The sequence below is a fragment of the Crinia signifera genome, chromosome 11 (genome assembly GCF_055691185.1).
Source record: "Crinia signifera chromosome 11, ASM5569118v1, whole genome shotgun sequence".
NCBI lineage: Eukaryota > Metazoa > Chordata > Amphibia > Anura > Myobatrachidae > Crinia > Crinia signifera.
Window position 1 is genome coordinate 44,331,195 of NC_139227.1, and position 19,029 is coordinate 44,350,223.

The following is a 19,029-nucleotide window of genomic DNA, read 5'->3' on the forward strand; positions in this document are numbered from 1 at the left end:
AACAAAAATAAAAATACGATTTACACTCAACTTCTAGGAAGAGTCAGTCGCGAAATCCTAAAAAGTTAAAATGTGTCTCCAAGACTGGAGCCATAGTGGCTGAATTATTTAGACAAGTGTCAGTATATTTTGGTCTCCAGAAATATGGCTAACATTTGTTAGTAATAAAGTAATAGTGACACATTGCAAAACCTGTATGCCACTCAATAGCTTGAACAAGCTAGGAGTTCTAATATTTGACAGAAGCTGATTGGTTGCTCTCTGCAACTTCTCCAAATCTTCCCCAGGGCCGGCGCTACCCACTCAGCAGCTCCTGCAAAGCAGGGAGGCGCCATGCTGAAAAGGCGCTTTCTCCCTCCCTGCTCTGCTAAAGCTGCCTCAGTCCTCACTGTCACTGCCTCCTGCACGCCGCCCACGGCACCTGTCTGACAGCGGGGGCGGCAGTATAAAGAGCTGCTCCCTGCACCGCGAGGGCACACAGCCTGTATGGCGCCCGCAGTGCTTGTCTGACAGTGGGTGGCAGTATGGAGAGGCTGAGCAGCTCCCTGCACTGCGCACAGTGTCCTCCTCCTGCAACCTGCCCCCTTTTCCTCACGGACACTTGCGCTGAGGCATGTAGCGCTGTCTGTGAATGCCTGGATGACATGTCATGTCCGGATCCGCCCCCTACCCATTGCTCCCTGCGCCTGTCAATCAAATGACAAACAGGCAGCAGCGCCGCCTCTCCTTCCTTCCCTCTTCTCAGTGTGCTGTGCCAGTGCCGCTGCCAGTCCTCAACACTCTGCCCCCTCTATCTCCTCCCCTCTTCTTACATCTGCTCCTTCTCTCCCTTTTTTCCCCCTCAGTCATGAGTGCTGCACATACTTTTTGTACTGCTTTCGGATCGCATCGCACACACATTGCATGCATGCCGTGCGATGCGATGTGATCTAGTCCATAACGTGTATGGGCTCGCAGCGTGTATTGACACCTTTAGTGCCTGAAACATTTTGCGGACACAGCACTGAGATGGTGTATGCATACATGTACATGCACCCGAGATCCTCCATAGGATCGCATATTGCATACACTCCCACAATCGGGCTGCAGCTTGTTGCAATGGCAATGTGAAAGGGCGCAACATGTATGGTTTGCAGGAGGGCGCCGGACACCCTAGCACCGGCCCTGATCTTCCCCAAACTCTCCAATGCTTCATATATCTCCCTCTCACTGTCTCTGTGTGTATATGTGTAGTTTTGTGTAATTTTTTTGACCCATATGTCTGTCTGTCCCATGTGTGTCTCTCTATGTGTCCCGTGTGTGTTTGTCTGTGTACTGTACTTACCTTCTGTGATATTACAGTATTAGGAAGAGGTTTATTTACTTCAGACCCAACCAGTCTTGTGCAGTGGCCACTAGTGGGAATCCAAACAAGAAATCAATTCTGTCATTTATTTATTAACAGTTTCTTATATAGTGCATACATATTACGCTTTACAGAGAATATTTGACCATTCACATCAGTCCCTGCCCCAGTGGAGCTTACAATCTATATTCCCTACCACATGTGCACGCACGCTCATTCTAGGGTTCATTTTGTTGGCATCCAATTAAATTACCAGTATATATTTGGATTGTTGGAGGAAACCGGAGTACCTGGAGGAAACCAACGCAAGTACGGAGAGAATATACAAACTCCACACAGTTAGGGCCATGGTAGGCATGGATCCCATGACCTCAGTACTGTGAGGCAGTAATGCTAACCAATACACCATCCGTGCGGTCATGTGTCAAGAATGACATTCATGCCTCCTTGTAAAACCTCTGTGACAGAATCTGTGTCTTGTTTGGGTCCTGTCCAGTGACCATTAGGCAAGACTGGATGGGTCTTGAGAGATTGCAGCTATTTTTTCATACTATAATATCACAGAAGGTAAACTAGTATCAGAACTAGAACAGTAGTGGAAGACAGGACCAGAGCTACCATTAGGCAGCCTTAGGCATTTGCCTAGGACGCTGCCCACTGGAGGGCGGCACTGCACGCTGCCAATGAATAGTACAGCTCAGCTCCACTATTCAGCCCACACATCCCCCTCTAATTACCCCGCCCCCCCCCCCTGCACCGGAATAGTCCCGCACTTTGCCGGAATGAACTGCTGACTCCTCCTCGCCATTAACCGCTCACTTTAAGTGGCGGAGGAGGTGCCGCGCCGGTCATAACACTAGATGACTGGCTCTCCCCTGTCTTCTGCTGCTGCCACCGTTGAGTAGTCCTGAGCCTGCCCGGCACCAGGCAGCAGGTAGCTGGGAGACCAGTCCGCAGCAGGATAGTCTGTGAGCCCCCCCCCATGCCTGACTCCCTTCTGTGATCCACCTCCAGTGCTGTTCATCAGCGCCACGCCCTCTGGAGCATGCCTGTGGGTTGCGTCTCTCCCCCCCCCCTCAGCAACAATCCCTGTGTATCGCCCGCACCCACCCCCTTCCCTGGAGTGCAGTGATAGTGCCCGCTGAAATTCCCCCGGGGCACTCACAGGGTTTGTGCCGGCCCTGGTGGAAGATAGAATGACTTCAGCACCAAGATGATGGCAGACTGGAATTTCACAGGACAGCAGTGATAACTGTACTGCCTTTACAAGCTGATAGTGATTGGCAATGGAAATTCTGCACAGGATAGCAGTGGGTAAGTGCACCCGCTTTACAAGCTTGAGATGATGAGCTGTACAGGAACTACACACGTTTGTTGTCAAACACAAACTAAGAGAAGCGGTATCTGAGAACCTGGAACTGATGAGCTTTGGAGTGTGCACCAGATGGAAGATACACCACTCCAACCAGGAAGCTGCTGATACTGGAACCAGGAAATAGTGAGATACAAGTTGTACTGGCAATGAGCAGGTGCAAGTGAGCAGTTTACATAGGGTGCTCTGATCAGTCATTGGTTCATCTGATCATATGGAAGCTAGCCCCTCTGTGATTGGGAGAAATCTCAGCTGATCAGTCCAGATAACTGGGCTCAATATATTTATGTTTACTGTAGTTCCCAGATGGAGCATTCCAGCAGATGAGGCAAAAGTGCAGAGTCCTGTCAGAATCCAGTTTGTGATCCAATTCAGGGTGTGCCGGGGCTTCCTAAGCTATTACCAGGCTTAATTAGCGCTGCTTGAATGCATGTGCATGGCAGCTAGTAGGAGAGAGACTTCCACTCAACCCCAACCCCACAAGGTGGGATAGAGGTACAGTGCCTAAAAAGCAGATCTGCACTATGCACAATAGCATAGTTGAAGTTCACCCTATTACAACCCCACCTCTATAAATGTGACCTCATGACTATGGAGTGAGGCTGCCGGAATGAGGATGAAGATAAGGATGTCTGGTAAGTAGAGCTTTGCTCCGTGCAGCTATAAAGGCTGCAGAGCACCTATCTGGAGACTACTTTGGATGCTTCAGGTGGCTCTGCACTAGTGCTACCTGCTACCGGTTGCTGTTCCAGCAGGTGCAAATAGGGCAGCGACAGTGCCGCCCTGGTAAGTTTTATTAATTTGTGTTTGTCTTTTTGTATCTTATTAAATAGTATTATAAAAACATCAAAATTCCTAACATTTCAGGGCTAGGTAGCCCCCGGCCATTCAGGTACGCTTACTGCACCATACCGCAATGTCAAATTCTCAATCTGACTGCTGTTTAAGGATACAAATTTTTTTTCTTTCCTTTTTTTCTCTGCTCATTATCGTAAGCTGTTATCACGGCCCAGCTGCGGCAGAGCTGCTGCTGCATTATTTGCATAAACTGAGGAATGCATTCGCCACAATTGGACACCTCCTGCGGTTTGCCATCAGACTCACAGATACACCGCCTCTAGTCTAACCCGATCACACTGCAGCTTTATGGCCTTACCTAAACAGGTGGGAGAAGCCTTGTAACTACATGTTACAGCAGGGAGAAAACAGGAATTGTGAGTAAGGTCTCGCACACAATCTCCCCCTGCGCTGTGTATGAATGGTGGCGATATCTGCAGCTGGAGTTGAATTAACCTTTGATACCCAGATGAATTCCTCGACTGCTATGCAATCTTTGCTAACTCATGTGCTATTTCCATACAGTTCATGCTATCAACATTCAATCTGCACTATATAGTCATTACTGCACTGTCTATTTGGCTTTTCGATTTCAGCTGAACGGGAGCGCGCATCGGCATTGAATCGACATAGAAAGCTGTTTGATCTCCATTCGTTGACTACGCAATCCCGGTTCGATTTTGACTATATAGTCAAAATTGAATGTCAATTGTTCCGTGTGTACACAGCATAACTCTCACATGTTACATCTGCCCCACCTGCAGTGCAGTACAGCTCTATACATTTGTCATAAAGTGTGCTTTGCGATCAGGTCTGAATTAGGCCATATATTTATGCTTGTAGGATTTCTAAACATCATTTATAGATGTTCCCAGATAACGTATTGGGCGTCTTTTTGGATAAACATAAATGTCCAGACTTTATGGTTTAGGAAACTTACTTACTCTGTGGAATATGCACCAGCACGTGTTAAAATGTAACTATGGTGATTGGCAGAAAGCCGGTGTTAGATAATTCCACAGTTACACCAATGAGTGCTCCAATAAAGATCACTAAACGTGCGATATCACTGAAGTCTGTTATGTAGCATCTTCCTTGCAGAAACTAGACAGTGGTACATTGCCATTAACATCCTGATTATGCCAAATGTGAACAGTTCTGGAATTAACATGGACCTGTTACATCTGCCCCACCTGCAGTGCAGCATGTTGTTTTTCCATCTGCAAAAATTGCAGCCTTGCTTACACGTCTGTATTTTGCCCATGGTCTGTAACACGGCAGTTACTGTATGTGCCTCTGCTTTATTTATAATTGTTACATCCACTGCAGGGACTATCCCGATTACAGCCGGAGGGGAGAGAGTCAGCGGTTGCCCAGCTGTTTGGGGTGCGCTAGGCAGTTCACTGACATTACTAAAATGACCATGCCCCCTCCGTCTGAGGCTCCGCCCCTCCCCACACATTTTTTTGGTCCATGTTTGCACTTTCTGGAGATGCGTGTCCCGCTTGAATGGCAGCAGAAGTTGGGAAGTATGCTATAATATTTATTTTATGCAGTTGCTACCCTCTGTTTTCTGGGCACTGGAACAACAGATGGAGCGCCTCTCAATCGAGCGGATCCTGGCGAGTCTATCGACAGTCACACCAGGACCTGACATCAGGTGGAAGGGGGCACGCGTGCACGAGACGCTCTCATGCCCCATTCCGTTGGAGCCCACCGCCGCCTCCCTTTGGATTCCACTCCCCGACGCAAAGAGATGGGGATGTGCATGCGTGTCAGATGGAGTGCCTGGCTGCTGGCATCTCACCAGCAGAGGGGATCTGGGGGGATGCTCTAACATCTGTGCCCCCTTACCGCTGCACATCGCCTACATAATTATCGCATATGCTCTAATATATGCGATAATTATGGAAAAGGACAGCTCTTGTGTTAAGAGCTGTCCTTTGCGGTGAGAGACAGTGGGTCCCACCAGGACCCGGCAGCTCCCCCCTCCCTCCCTTACCTGGCGCTGCTGCGCCAGGCTCTCCTCCTCCCTGCACCAAGAGGAGGATCATAGTGCAGGGAGGAGGAGGTCACAGGTCCGGGCAGCACAGCACTGTGCTGCCCGGTCACAGGGGGGGGGGGGGGGGGGTCGGTGCTGGGCGGCAGTGGGTCATTGTAAATTTGTAAAAGATTTTTCTGGCGAAGTCTCTTGTTGCGATAACCCGGCGCGGGATGCTCAGAGCATCCCAAAATGCGGTAAAAACCCAGATAACAGGGTTTTTACCGCATTTTTAGTGTAGAGACTCTCCCCCCGGGTGAGAGCTGTCGCTGAATGACAGGCTGTACTACTGTATCTATACATATAAAAGGCTAAGTACTCCTCACCTCTATGACGTGAAGTACCACCACTGACCACTAGAGGCCACTCGACAGACCAAATTACTCCTTTGTGTGTGTAAAATGTAATTACAGAAAGTGAAAGCAATTTTGGCAGGGGCACTGATCTGTTTCAAACTTGCTGGATATGGAGACAGGGAGCTGTGAAGACAGAGATTGGAGGTAGGAGCAGATAGGGACAGGGGCTAGGGGTGGAGAGCTTGTGGGCTAAAAACTGTCACAGCTCAAAGAGAAAGTTCATTGCAGAAGCCGTCATTTTGACAGGCTTTTAACCAGTATCATATAAATGCCAGTTAGTTTGGAGATGCCAGCATCGCTCACAGCTACTGTTCTGTTAGTATAAATAAATACAAATACAGCCAAGTGAATTCATTTAAGTTTAGTTAAATATTGCACTCAAAAAAAGAACAGTCGCTGTGAGCGGTGATGACATTATTTGCGGATATTTTGAGGGTCACCCACAGCAACGTTGGTACTCAGAGGGTTAATTAACTCCCCTAGGCAAGCAACAAGGGGTGGAATATGCAATAGATGATAAAGTACATCCCGTCCTTAGTTTGATTGTATTTCTATTTGTCTAGAACACTGAGGAGAAATAAAATTCTGAATGACGTTCGGGCATGAATAAATGAATTTGGTTTTCAGGAAAGTTAGGATACAAATGACTCTCACGTATTACGCAGGACATTAAGACATTATTGTGGTAGGGTGCCAAGATTGTAAAAGGCCCAAACAAGCCTAAAGCAATCCGTCAATAGGAAAACAGTAGCATACCAATTATACAATTACTGAAAAACAATTATCCAAAGTCCGTGACCCATGGGAGGGATTCCTCTGGGAATTATCGCTGGCTCCCCAACGAAGGTCTTGCTCAAATCCGAAAAGGATAATTGCTTTAGTGCAATTACTTAAAACACGATAGGTTGGTTTTCCTATAATTTATTGGAGTACTACTGCTATTTTATTAGCACTCAAAGATTTTTAAGACCACGGGACGTGATCTTATTCAAATTGTTTACCTGCTATTTCTTCCGAGTTCCTGTGCACAACAGGAAAATTCCTGGAAATGTTTCAAGATTGTAGCGCTGACTGTCTGATATCATTTCATAACATACCAGCTCTGTACAATGTTAGCCTATAGGCGTATTATAATCAGCTCATGCATTTATATGCTCAGCCATCCACAATTTAAGCGCAGATCTCCTTGGCTAGTTAGGCTTTCTGTATCTGGAACATACTTTGCCTGTTACTGAAAGCTAGTTTCAGGGAGATTATAGTTGGTAGGAGTACTGTATGGTACGCCATTGAGTAGGCGTGTCTGACACTAAAAGGGCGTGTCTAGCTCCATATATGGGCATACATGTGCTTACATATCGAGCCACGCTTATTTTTGCATCCGGCGTGCCGCAGCATCCCACCTTGGTACGCTGATCGACAAGAATGTGACGTGTATGACATGCTTGTGCGCCTATTGCTGTGAATATCTATCTAGTCCAGGGGTCCTCAAACTATTTTGTTCTGGGAACCCATCAGACAATAAAAATAATGACAGGACCCCAGCAAGTTACTGCAAAAGGTCATCACTTCACATGTGCAGTCAGCAGACAGCACATACATAGCAGCACTGTGGAGGCACAACATGATGTGAGGAGACTAAATAACAGACAATTCAATATATTTTTCAGACTCCTTGAATCACTGACTGAGGTTAGAAAAGTCATCAGCCTGATGGTCAGCAACATGGAGTCGTTACCCCATGCTGAGAAGGTCAGGACCCACTTTGAGAACCGCTGGTCTAGTTCATCTAATAGAGCATACACACGGTGAGATATACTGTAGTATGCACTATTTTTCTATTCGAAATCAATCATAGCAGCATTCAATGCAGATTCGATCCCAATGTGTGCTCCCGTGTAGTGCAACTCGAATAGAAAAATTGTCTTGGCAGCCAAGACAAGAAATCTAATAGAAGATAATGCAATCCAGAGTTGCCTACCCTCCCGTATTTAGCGGGAGACTCCAGATTTTTAATAGAGCCTCCCGGAGCCCCGCAAAGCTTGATCTTCCTCCCGCAAAATCGCCATAAAAACCTGGCGAATCAGCCTCATTGAATACCGCCCAGTGGCTCAGCGTCCTCAGAGGAGACCAGACCCTCCCAGCCCCACAATGTAGGTTACAGTTTATAAGGTGGGTGGTACGATGGGTATATAAAAGGTGTAATTTGTGTTAAATGGATGCGAGGGGTAATGATGATGATGAAGATGGGGGGGGTGATCGGTATGTATAATGGATGTGTTTGGGGGGGGGGGGGGGGGGGGGGGATAGACATACATGTATATAAGGAATGGATGTGAGATGGGTGATTTACATTCAGTATATTCCAGTGGTCAGGATGCCAATGCTGGATTACTGACAGCCAGCATTCCAATTGGTTAGGATGTGGGGTACTTCTTTACTTTCATGGCGCCGCGCGTACTTCCGGGTTACGCTCGCCACAAACTAAGTAAAAAAAAAACAAAGTTAACGCCATGCCAACATGGATAGTTCATACCTCCACTATCCATGTTGGCATGGAGTTGATTTTAATTAGCGTGGCGAGCCACCGAGCCCGCAGCGTGGGCGAGCGAAGCGAGCCCCGCAAGGGGACTCTGACGCCGTGAAAGTGAAGAAGTACCGGATGTGGGATGGGATAGAGTCAGGCAGGGGGAGTGAGCTAGGTTTAGGCACTAGCTTGGAGGGTTACATTTAGGCAGCAGGTGTGGGAACGGTTCGGTTTAGAGTCGGGTTAGGCTGTGGGGCAGCGGGAGGGTAAGTATATAACTATATTTGTCAGGATTCCCTCTAATGGGATGCCGGGGTCAGAATTCTAATCAACAGCATCCTAACCGCCCATCTTCCATATGTATCTTGGGGAATCTTATCATAGGGGTTTGTTCCGGAAGTGGTTTTTAGTGGGACTCATATTTGTAAGTACAGTGCTGTATGTTGGTTTTAGAGTTTTGCTTTTAATAGAGAAAGCTAGTCACATAACTGTATGAAGGATTTGGCAGGAGATTGAACCTGTCTTCGGGTGAAATCACCTGCAGAGGTAAAAGTCTTATCACTTTTTTTTCTGTGTAATGTTTGTCTATCTGCGCATCTATGCCCCCACATGGTGCTCTGGGATGCGGTCATTTGGTCGAATGTCATTACATCGAATCCATTAGGTCGAATTGCTAAAAGGTCGACATGAGAAAAGGTCAAAATGATTCTAGGTTGAAAGGTCATTAGTGCGACAGGTCATTAGGTCGACAACGTCATTAGTTCGACATTGTCTAGGTTGACATTCACAAAGTCGACATGGGGTTTTTCACTGTTTTTTGAGCCAACAGGCGGTATTTCATGCCCTACCATCCACTAGGGCGTGGTGGGAGAATAAAATAGTGTGCCGAGCGTAGCGAGGCACCGTGCCCGACGCATTGCGAGCGCAGCGAGCGATGCGAGGGGATGCAGTGCACTTTAAACTGTGTCCATGTCGACTGTGTTGACATTCAGGTAAAAAAAACAGTGAAAAACCCCATGTCGACTTTGTGAATGTCGACCTAGACAATGTCGAACTAATGACCTTGTCGACCTAATGACCTGTCGAACTAATGACCTTTCGACCTAGAATCATGTCGACCTTTTAGCAATTCGACCTAATGGATTCGATGTAATGACATTCGACCAAACGATCCCAACCGGGTGCTCTGTAGGTCCTTATCCCCACCCCTCCATGTCTGTTACTGTCTGTCTACCCCCCCCCTCCCCCCCCCCCCAAAAAAAAATTGATTCTGTAGTCAAGTAGTATCTCACCTACTTATTTTCCTTCCCTTTCTGTTGACACTCTCTCCCTCTGACACCATCTCTCTCAGAAAGACTTTCAGAGATACGGTCTCTCCAACAGGGCCTCTTTCTCCCTCTGAGACTCTCCCTGAAACTGTCCTTAACTGTCTCTCCTCCTGAATCTCTCTCCCCCTCGTTTTTCTAAACGATCTCTTCCCCGCTCTCTTTTTCTCTCTGAAAACATTTCTCTCCCACTTTACAATCTCGCTTTGTCTCACACAAACCTCTCTACCTCTAACATGTGGGGGTTTCAGCATGTATGGGCCACCCGCACCTCTTCACACAAGGGTACGGGGAGGAGCACACAGCACCCGCACTAATGAGCAGAAAATCTGAGGCAATGGAGCCAGTGCCCCCTTTAAGCCTGGCGGCAGATACGCCATTGCCTCCAGGAGTTCCACCACTGCATTTTACTATGAGCAAGAATCTCCCTGAAAATAGTTTTCAAAAGTAGGCAAGTATGGTCTACACCTTCCAGTACTCGTTCAAGAACATAGACAGGATAGATAAGATTTGTGTAGCATTTTATTTCTCTGCAGCCTGTACACCAGCATGTCTTCTCATGATGAGTCTTACAGTCAGAACAAAAAAGCCAAGTAACACAACCAGACTGACAGACACGATAGCTACCAGAACCCACTGTTCCCAGTCCTCGTGGCCTGCTGAGATTCTGGAAGCCTGGACATAATCTGCCCTAACCAGCAGCGGCCCCAACGTCACAGATCCACGTTCTTCTCCCACAGGTCCATCTACAGGAGATTGTAGTTTGTTAAAGATAAGTTTGTCTTGTATGGGACTGGCATCAAGGAGAGGTCATGTCAAACAATATAATAAAGCCTTATTCTTCATGTTATAATGCAACAGCAAAAACTCTGATCAAAGGAGGATATATAAACCTAGTTCTAGATAACTAAAATTGAACATTTTAATATAGTCGCACTAGCAGTGGTCAAGATATTTTTTAAGCTACACTTAAATCTGCCAAGCTACAGAGCCAGGCTCTTACCCAAGGTCAATGAATACCCTGCAATCTGTGGTGATAAGCATTGAGCCAGTCTACACATAAGGGATACAGTAATCTGTAGTAAAATGTATTGAAACAATTGAAAGACTACTGATGAACTATTAAGTGTTTCACAAGCAGTCACCCCCTACAGTATAGTTAAGTAGACTGAGGATATTTTGAAAAGCTTCAGAGGAGGTCAAACTCCCTTAGAGTTAAAATGCTTAAGCCCCCCATACATGGTCCGTTTTGTACTTTTAAAGTACACATCGGATTGCATGCCTTGTGCATGCACTGCGATCCGATGTGTACCTAGTACAAAAGGTAGAGATGTGCAGACTCAGATTCCAGAGATCCGATCCCCCACGAACGTCATCATTCCGAGCAGCGTTTGGAGATTCCGCCTGACTCAGGGCCGGCCACATGGTCGCAAGGCTTTAAATAGCGGCTGCTGCGCCCACCATCTTCACTCCAGTCTAGTAGTGGGCTAGGAGAGGGTGTGTTGGTGCTGCTGCTGGGACTTGAGCGCAATATTTTTTATTCGCTGGGGCTGTCTCAGTGCTGCTGTGTAGTCTAACTGTACTTGTAGTACTACTGTCTCCTCTGTGCGGTCTACCTCTGGTGTGCTGTGCTGTAATTATTTTATTCGCTGGGGCTGTCTCCCTCAGTGCTGCTGTGTACTCTGTTCTCCTCTCTGCTTAGGGTAGGCTCTCCCTAGCAAGGGAGGACAGTCTAACTGTACCTGTAGTACTACTGTCTCCTCTGTGCTGGGGCCTACCTCTGGTGCTGTAATATATATTATATGAATAATTAATTAAAATATATATATATATATATATATATATATATATATATATATATATATATATATATATATATATATATATATATATATATATATATATATTCCACTGGTGCTGCCTGCACTGAATCTGCCAGTACTATTTAGTTACTCAGTCCACTGTTACCACTGGCAGTGCTACTGCCTACCTAGTACATACTAGGCTGCTATATCTAATTTAATTAAATACTTGTGCTGTGTGGGACTGTAAAAAAAATAATTCCATGCTGCTGGTGCACTGACGTGTGCCACTGCCAAGCAGTACCTAATAATAAAATTAATTATAAATTCTGCTGGTGCACTGCATAAAGCTACTGGTGGTGTGTAATATTAATACTTAATTGAACTACCTTTTGTTGTCACCACTGGCAGTGATACTGCCTGCCTAGTAGTTTATTTTCTCTACCTACTAGGCTGCTATATTATTAATACTTTATTGAATTATATATAGTCCACTGGTGCTGCCTGCACTGAATACTGTGAATAATACTGGCAACCTCTATTTACTCTTGCCACTGGCATTGTTACTGCCTAAGTGTACATATCTAGTTGTACAACTACATACTAGGCTGCTATATCTAATTTAATAAAAAAAAAAAAAAATAATTCTGCGATTAGCCGTTTATGCTTTAACAAAAAAATCAGAACCCAAACACAAGACACTTAGGAGGTTTTCAGCACATACTTTTTGTACCGTACTATGTGATGCGCGCATTGCATAGTACAGAGCGGAGCATCTATGGGCTCCTATAGAAGGATTTGATCATTGATCTTCTGCATACCAAGCCTTGGGAAGATACAATGGTAAAGTACCAGCACCAAACTCATGTTACAGGTTATTTTAGAGTGAAAAGGAACTGGTTCTCTAAGGTTTGATAATCATTTCAGTTTCCTAGACCCGAGGCTACTATATGAAGGGTCCAGGCAGCTAGAACCATAACAAGAATGTCTGTTACTCACCAGCTATTTCTCTTTTGCCAACTCTTTTTGGAATCCCACGGACAGGTCCCAGTCTCCGGCTTTGACCAACACAGCTTCCGGAACTACAGCACTGGCAGATTGTACTGGGACCATCCACAGCTGTCCAGCTATGGAGATAAAAAAGGAGCAATGATGAGTATGTTCACAATCAGCATGGCAATAGTTCCAACAGGTCTGGAGATATGATGGTGCGCACACTTTTAGGGCAATGCAGCAAATATAAAAAAATGCAGGTTACCACGCTAAGCAACAGACAAAACAGTTATGATAAACGCTGCAATTAGAGTGTGCACTAATTTGTGCAGTCTTTCATAAACTAGTGTTATTATAGATAACAAGGACCCATCTGAAGGCACTCCTCTTGCCAAAAAAAGTGCCCATCAACAATGTCCAAACATGCCGAGAACCTTAGTTATAGGTTCTCATTGTTTACAATTGTAAGTCTATATTGATCAGTGGCTCCCAACTTCAATTCTCATGTACCCCCCCCCCCCCCTTCCTGTGGATCTTTTAAAATGTGTCTGAGTAACGAGTATACATTGTGGACCAAAACACGTGAACTGTTAGGGGGGGGGTACAAGGTTGGGAAACACTGATCTAGTTGAGGGTAGGTTGGACCAGACCCTCCTTGTGGAAGTTACTTAGATAAATGAGATCATGGTACCACCACACAAGATTAGAAGGACCAAGAAATACCAGTGCACTACTAAAAGTCCCTGTGATTGCACACTGCATAGGACTGGAGGCTTTTAGGGACATCATTTACTGGGAAAGCCTTAAGAGTATTAGAGAATCTATCTCCCTCATATTCCTTGCCTGCTGTATAGATGTTACATTAGTACATACTCACCTGCTGGTTGCCTTCACATAGGAACAGGCCTTGTTCATGGGATCTGGGACCTGAGTAGCTGCAGCAGCTCTGAGATTACACGTGATATAGATCTGGAGAAGGGAAGGATATAGGACAGAGATAAGACCATAGGCCTAAGTGTATACAGCCACCAGCATAATAGCATCTACCATACTAGTACAGTAGCAAAACCCTGTCCTCACCAGAGACACGTCTATCCCAGTGAACCGGAAAGCATCAACTGTGAACTGGAGCTGGTTTTGCTCTGGCCTTGGGGATATGAAGGCAGAAGAGGAATCTTGTAGCTCACCATCAACCAGGCACCTATAGAACATATTGGTTATAGCCAGAAGGTGGAACCATCAGGTCAGCCAGAAGAGTATAACATACCCATTGTTGGTAATGATGGCATAATTAGGGGTGGACTGGACATCAGGAGACAAAGTGGCCACACAGCTATCCACAAAAAGCATCATAGGGACGTGGTTCTGAATGTCCACAGAGGCCTCTATGTAGAGAACATCTCCCAGCTGGAAGATGGATGAAGATCTGGGAGCGCTCCAGTCAGCTGTAAGGGAACCACAGGATTAGAAGAGACCAGACCATGGACCATCACACCCCCACCTCACTTACCAGTCATCAGCTGCAGGGAGAAGGACAACCTCTCTTCTGAGGACACTGTGGTGCTGAACGGAACCCATGTTGGCTCGATGGCCTCACTGCTCACATTAGCATTTCTGCACAAGACAAACCCATGCGGTTCAGCATTATACAGAATAGAAGTCAAGTTTCTTCTATCGTGGCATCATTGACTGTAACCCTGGTGGGTTTACACTAGATATCTACCAAAAGTCTAAATTCGGATGCTAGACCCTACATCCAATATGCAGAGTTCGCAAATACTCGCTATAGCGAGTATTTTACCCACTTTGGAGCACCAGGGACTCATTTTTTATGAATAGCTGGGTCCCCTGGGACCCAGCCATTTCGGGGTGCACGCCGTGTTAATATGTGTGACAAGGGCGGAGGGATCTGTTTCCCCCTCAGTTGTGATGCGACCGTGGAGAAGACACAGCGTGACTTATGGCCGCTTCATACATCTGCTGGGCGCGAAAATGAAAGGGTCCCTGTCACCGCAGAGTCATAGGCAGCAGTGCACAGAAGCCGCGTAAGCTGGCTCCTGCACTGTGCCTCAACAACAGACGGCTGGAGCCAACACCAGAAGCAGCTGCTCAGCAGGGGAACAGAGCTGCGGCTGGTGTGAGGACGGAGCACGAGGAACTGAAACCAGCATTGGGGGCCACAACCAGGGAGGTATGAGTGAGGACGGAGCAGACCCGGGCAGGAAGTAGAGGTAAGAGGGGTGCGTGGTCCATTTAGCAGGCTGCTTGGCTGTTTCATGTAAGGGGATTTATTGCTAGTAGGACTGGGGCTGCAGACTTCCCTCCTCCTCTCCTACCTCGCGGTGCTGCTCTCTTGTGTGTCACTGTCACCTCCTCCAGGCTCTGAGTGCTAGCTGTTAATGGCCCACTTGTCCCCTCCTCCCCTCACTACACGGCTGGCAGAGAGGCTGCAGCTCACCAATTAACTCTTAACAGGTAGAGCTGCATGTAGGAGAGGAGCCTATAGACTCTGCTGGGATTTCACTAACCCTATCCCTCCTGTTCCTGCTGCCATTACTTTTATTTTGTTCCAGAAACAATGGACAGGGGCAGAATCCTGATTGGTGCAGCACAGGTGTCCCTATGCCAACATTATGCCTTTTTCTAGTATATGTGTATCTTGCTTTATGTGAGTGGGCAAATTGCCAATTGATTACCTACCCCCCCCCCCCCCCCCCCAACCCACAGTTTTGGGGTGCCCAAATCTATGTTTGCTTACCAAAAAAAAAGAAAATAGGCTCAGGCTAGCCCTTGGCTCAGGGTATATGCCATATGGAAGAGAGGAGGAGGCTTCTGTATGTGCCATGCTGTGGAAGGGGAGAGGAGACTTTATTCCATTTGGGACCCAGAAAAGGTCAAGTAGGACCCCGATTTTTTTTAAGGGAGGGGTCCCAGGGACACATAATTTTTGGGGGGTTTTGCGATCACTGAATATGTGGTGCACCAGGGGTTCCTGCACAAGATTTGTTTTACAGACAAGACCCCCTTTGTACAGAAGAAACCACCTAATCCCTTTAAGGTACGATAAAGTGGAGGTGTAAGATACATGGTGTGAGATCTTGGCTCCAAGACAGGTAGACAGACAAATGAAATTGTTTATTAATAAAACCCTTTCTTGCTGCAACCAAATTAAAGGAGGCTTGTCGACAGCACATCCAAAACAAGTCAGGCTTTTCTTCAGCAGCAATTGGTAAACTTATTTGCAACAATTTTAACACAAAATCTGTTATTTTAGCTTCAGAACAGGCAGGCATAGACCAAGGCACTCACTGTACTGGCAGGTCCCTGACAGATAATTGCAGCAGCACCTCTAGCTTGCTTTCTTCCACACAGTTCCCCAACACTGCCCACAGGCATCTTCCCCCTCTTAAATCACTCCCAGCTCAGGAGTTGATTAACTTGGTGAGTGTTATAGGAATGGAAAGTAGCAAACCAACACAAGCATACCCAAAACCCAGACCGTACCACTCTGTCTGGGATTTATACCACTGACATCAGCAGTCTCAGTTGCACATACCTGCCATCAAGCACTTTTCCTGCCATGGATAAACAATGAGGAGTTTCTATAGAAACAAGCCAAGCACCCAAATTCATCCTTAATGCACCACTGTCCCTATCCTTTTAGAAGGGGCCCGCTCTTCATATATCCTCTAATGGCAGGCCAAATCCCTGTGGTGGCAACTCACCAAGCTCAGGTAATAGTGACCATCACTCACTGGTGTAAACTCACCGGGGGTAGAAACACTGGATGGGAACCACAGCAGGGTTGGTCCTGGTGATGGGGACACCAACAGGAGATGTTGGGCTGTAGGTCAGGCTGCTTGTGTAGATCAGCCAATCTGCCGTCATCTGTAGGACAAAGCAGAGACATGGCTCCATCATCCAGTCTGTGGACACCAGGAGTCGTTAAAGGGATAGACTTTAGAAGTAGCGTTACCCATCTACTGGGACAGCACATGCCGGCCAGACAGCTCAGAAGCTGAATTATGGTAGAGAAGGTTCAGCTCCTGACAGTAGATCATTCATAGATAAGTTACTAAAACATCACTTATCCTATGTCTAGAACGATCACCTACCATCCACTAGGGCATGGTGGGAGAATAAAATAGTGTGCTGAGCGTAGCGAGTAATGCAAGGGGACGTGGTGCTACATTTCAGTGTCCATGTCGACCGTTGACATTCAGGACCAAAAGTTTCCTAGCACGGCACCAGCGTCAAAAATTGTATCCATCGGGACCCCAAAAAAATCGCGTTGATCGCATGCAACCAAATCGCATGCGATTTTTACATTGGAATCCCCGAGACCAGATTTTTACATGGTCCGAGACCCGATTTTACATTGGCCCCAATGTTAAATGCCCCCCAGACCCCAATTTATATTGTTTCCCAACCCTGATGGGTCAAATGCCCCCCATTGTTAACGCCACCCCACGATCAACGCCAACCTGAAGCGTGGCGGCGGTACGCTTCCTCCGACCTTTTCATACTCCCACTATCCACGTCGGCGTGGAGTTGATTTTATATAGTGTGGCGAGCGCAGCGAGCTCCGCGCATTACTTCACAGATATTACGTGTCCCCTCGCCATGCTTCGGGCTCGGTGGCTCGCCACACAAGTACCCACAGATGTGAACACCATGTCGACCTAATGATCCTCAACCGTCTGGACATCAGTTTGTCTGAGACACATCAACAGCTCAGGAATCAGTGCATGGCTTCAGCACAAATAGCTAAATCAAAACCAGGATACTAAGTAAGTCACCTGCTCATAAGTATGGCTATCCTTAAAACCTGCACTGCCAAGTACCTTGAAATTACTGTAGGTCCCAATATAGCACCTACTTACCATTTTAAGCCCCCCCCCTTTCAGTATGGATCTAGGCAGGATTGGTGGCTGGGTAAAAGAAGGTACAGCAGCTCTGCAATGTGCTCAGAAAGAAATAATCGCACACAGCCAATAACCAGAGTAGCCAGTACAGTAAGCTATAGCCATTTTTTTTTTAAGATTGCCCAGAATGCTTTGCATTCTGGATATTGGTCAGGCCGGACCACACCTAGCATAGTTACCTATTGGTCAGTGTGAGGGTCTCTATACTAAGAAATAGAGGGAAAGATGTACTAAGCCTTGACAAGTGACAGAGTGGAGAGTGATAAACCTCCAACCAATCAGCTCCTACTAGATATTTTTTAAACCCAGCCTATAACATGACAGTTAGGAGCCAATTGGCTGGAGGTTTAGTACTCCATTTGGTCACTTTTTAAGCTTAGTACATCTGGCCCAGACTGCCCACTATCACAGCATTGCTGCAAAACTCAAGACATTGCCAGGGGTCTGCTAAGGGTCATCAGAACAGGGAGACTGGGTGGGTGAGGGTTACAGGTGTGCAGAGCCCATGACCTACAGGTACTATATACATACATAACACCAACACAGCACACTGCCCGGTTACAGTCCAGCCTTACCTGTAGTCCGTTACCACAATCCTGGAGATCAATCTGGAAGACTACACTGGTACTGGTGCTCTGGGGGCCAGGAGCACATGATTGGGGTCCCAGGCTCAGGTCTGAGGCCTTCACCAGCTTCCCATTCCCATACAGGTCACTCATCACGGTCACCACCATAGTGTCCTCACCACACTGCAGACTGATGGGAGAGCTCCGGGGTGTTGGCTGGGGTATGGTCAGCTGTCTAGACTGAGCAGCCCCCCCATCATTCCTAACCAGGGACCCCAGGTCAGACACCTGCCGAGCACCCCACCGGTCCCTGGGGGACCAAATCCCAGACTCCTGTCCAAGCACAGGCCAAGCGCCTACCACAGGAGACCCTCTAGCAGACCCCCTCGCAGGAGACTGGCGATCCCGCAACCAATTGCCAGGCTGGTGCCTAGCCAAGACCCGCTCCCTGGCACTGGCCAATCCGGAGCCATAAACCAGGGCCACCAGCAGCCAACACCACCTCATACACAGCCCCATTCTGCCTGCAGGACACACAGCACAAGGCCAGGAGAGCAGGGATCAGCCCTATATACCCCTCCCCCAGCTGCTAATACCCCACCTGGGGCAGGTAATCATCACACTCACCTGAGCTCTCCTCTCACCATGTGCAGACACCTAATGAGGATACAACACAATACATATATGAAACAGGGCAGGTAATTGTTGTATGACTAAGCATTATGGGACTTGCAGTTCCCCAACAGCCTGTGAGCTATATATTACACACTGTTTATCTGCTTTGCAGCAATTCAACCGGGATTGCGGTCACTAGGTCTACAAGCATTAGGTTGACACCACTAGGTCAACATGCATGAAGGTCAACATGACTGAAGGTCGAAATGCAGGAAGGTCGACATGACTGAAGGTCGACATGAGTTAGGTCGACAGGGTCATTAGGTCA

At 47.0% G+C, this 19,029-nt stretch overlaps 1 protein-coding gene across 1 annotated transcript; it reads right to left on the bottom strand.

The window, feature by feature from the left end:
- Positions 1 to 10,304: 10,304 nt before the first annotated feature.
- Positions 10,305 to 18,638, bottom strand: LOC146045397 (zona pellucida sperm-binding protein 3-like). Its single transcript, XM_083164178.1, has 8 exons — positions 18,096 to 18,638; positions 16,365 to 16,483; positions 14,106 to 14,209; positions 13,863 to 14,040; positions 13,676 to 13,796; positions 13,473 to 13,564; positions 12,602 to 12,729; positions 10,305 to 10,546 (listed from the first exon to the last, which is right to left on the bottom strand). Exons 1-8 carry the CDS (start codon positions 18,603 to 18,605, stop codon positions 10,323 to 10,325), a joined length of 1,476 nt encoding a protein of 491 aa, XP_083020304.1. The 5' UTR covers positions 18,606 to 18,638; the 3' UTR covers positions 10,305 to 10,322.
- Between the last annotated feature and the right edge of the window lie 391 nt (positions 18,639 to 19,029).

Coding starts and splice junctions, on each gene's coding strand:
- LOC146045397 (XM_083164178.1), bottom strand. CDS start 18,605: ATGGGGCTGTGTATGAGGTGGTGTTGGCTGCTGGTGGCCCTGGTTTAT. Junction 16,484..18,095: donor ATTGTGGTAACGGACTACAG/GTAAGGCTGGAC, acceptor TTTGTCCTACAG/ATGACGGCAGATTGGCTGAT. Junction 14,210..16,364: donor ATCCAGTGTTTCTACCCCCG/GTGAGTTTACAC, acceptor TGTCTTGTGCAG/AAATGCTAATGTGAGCAGTG.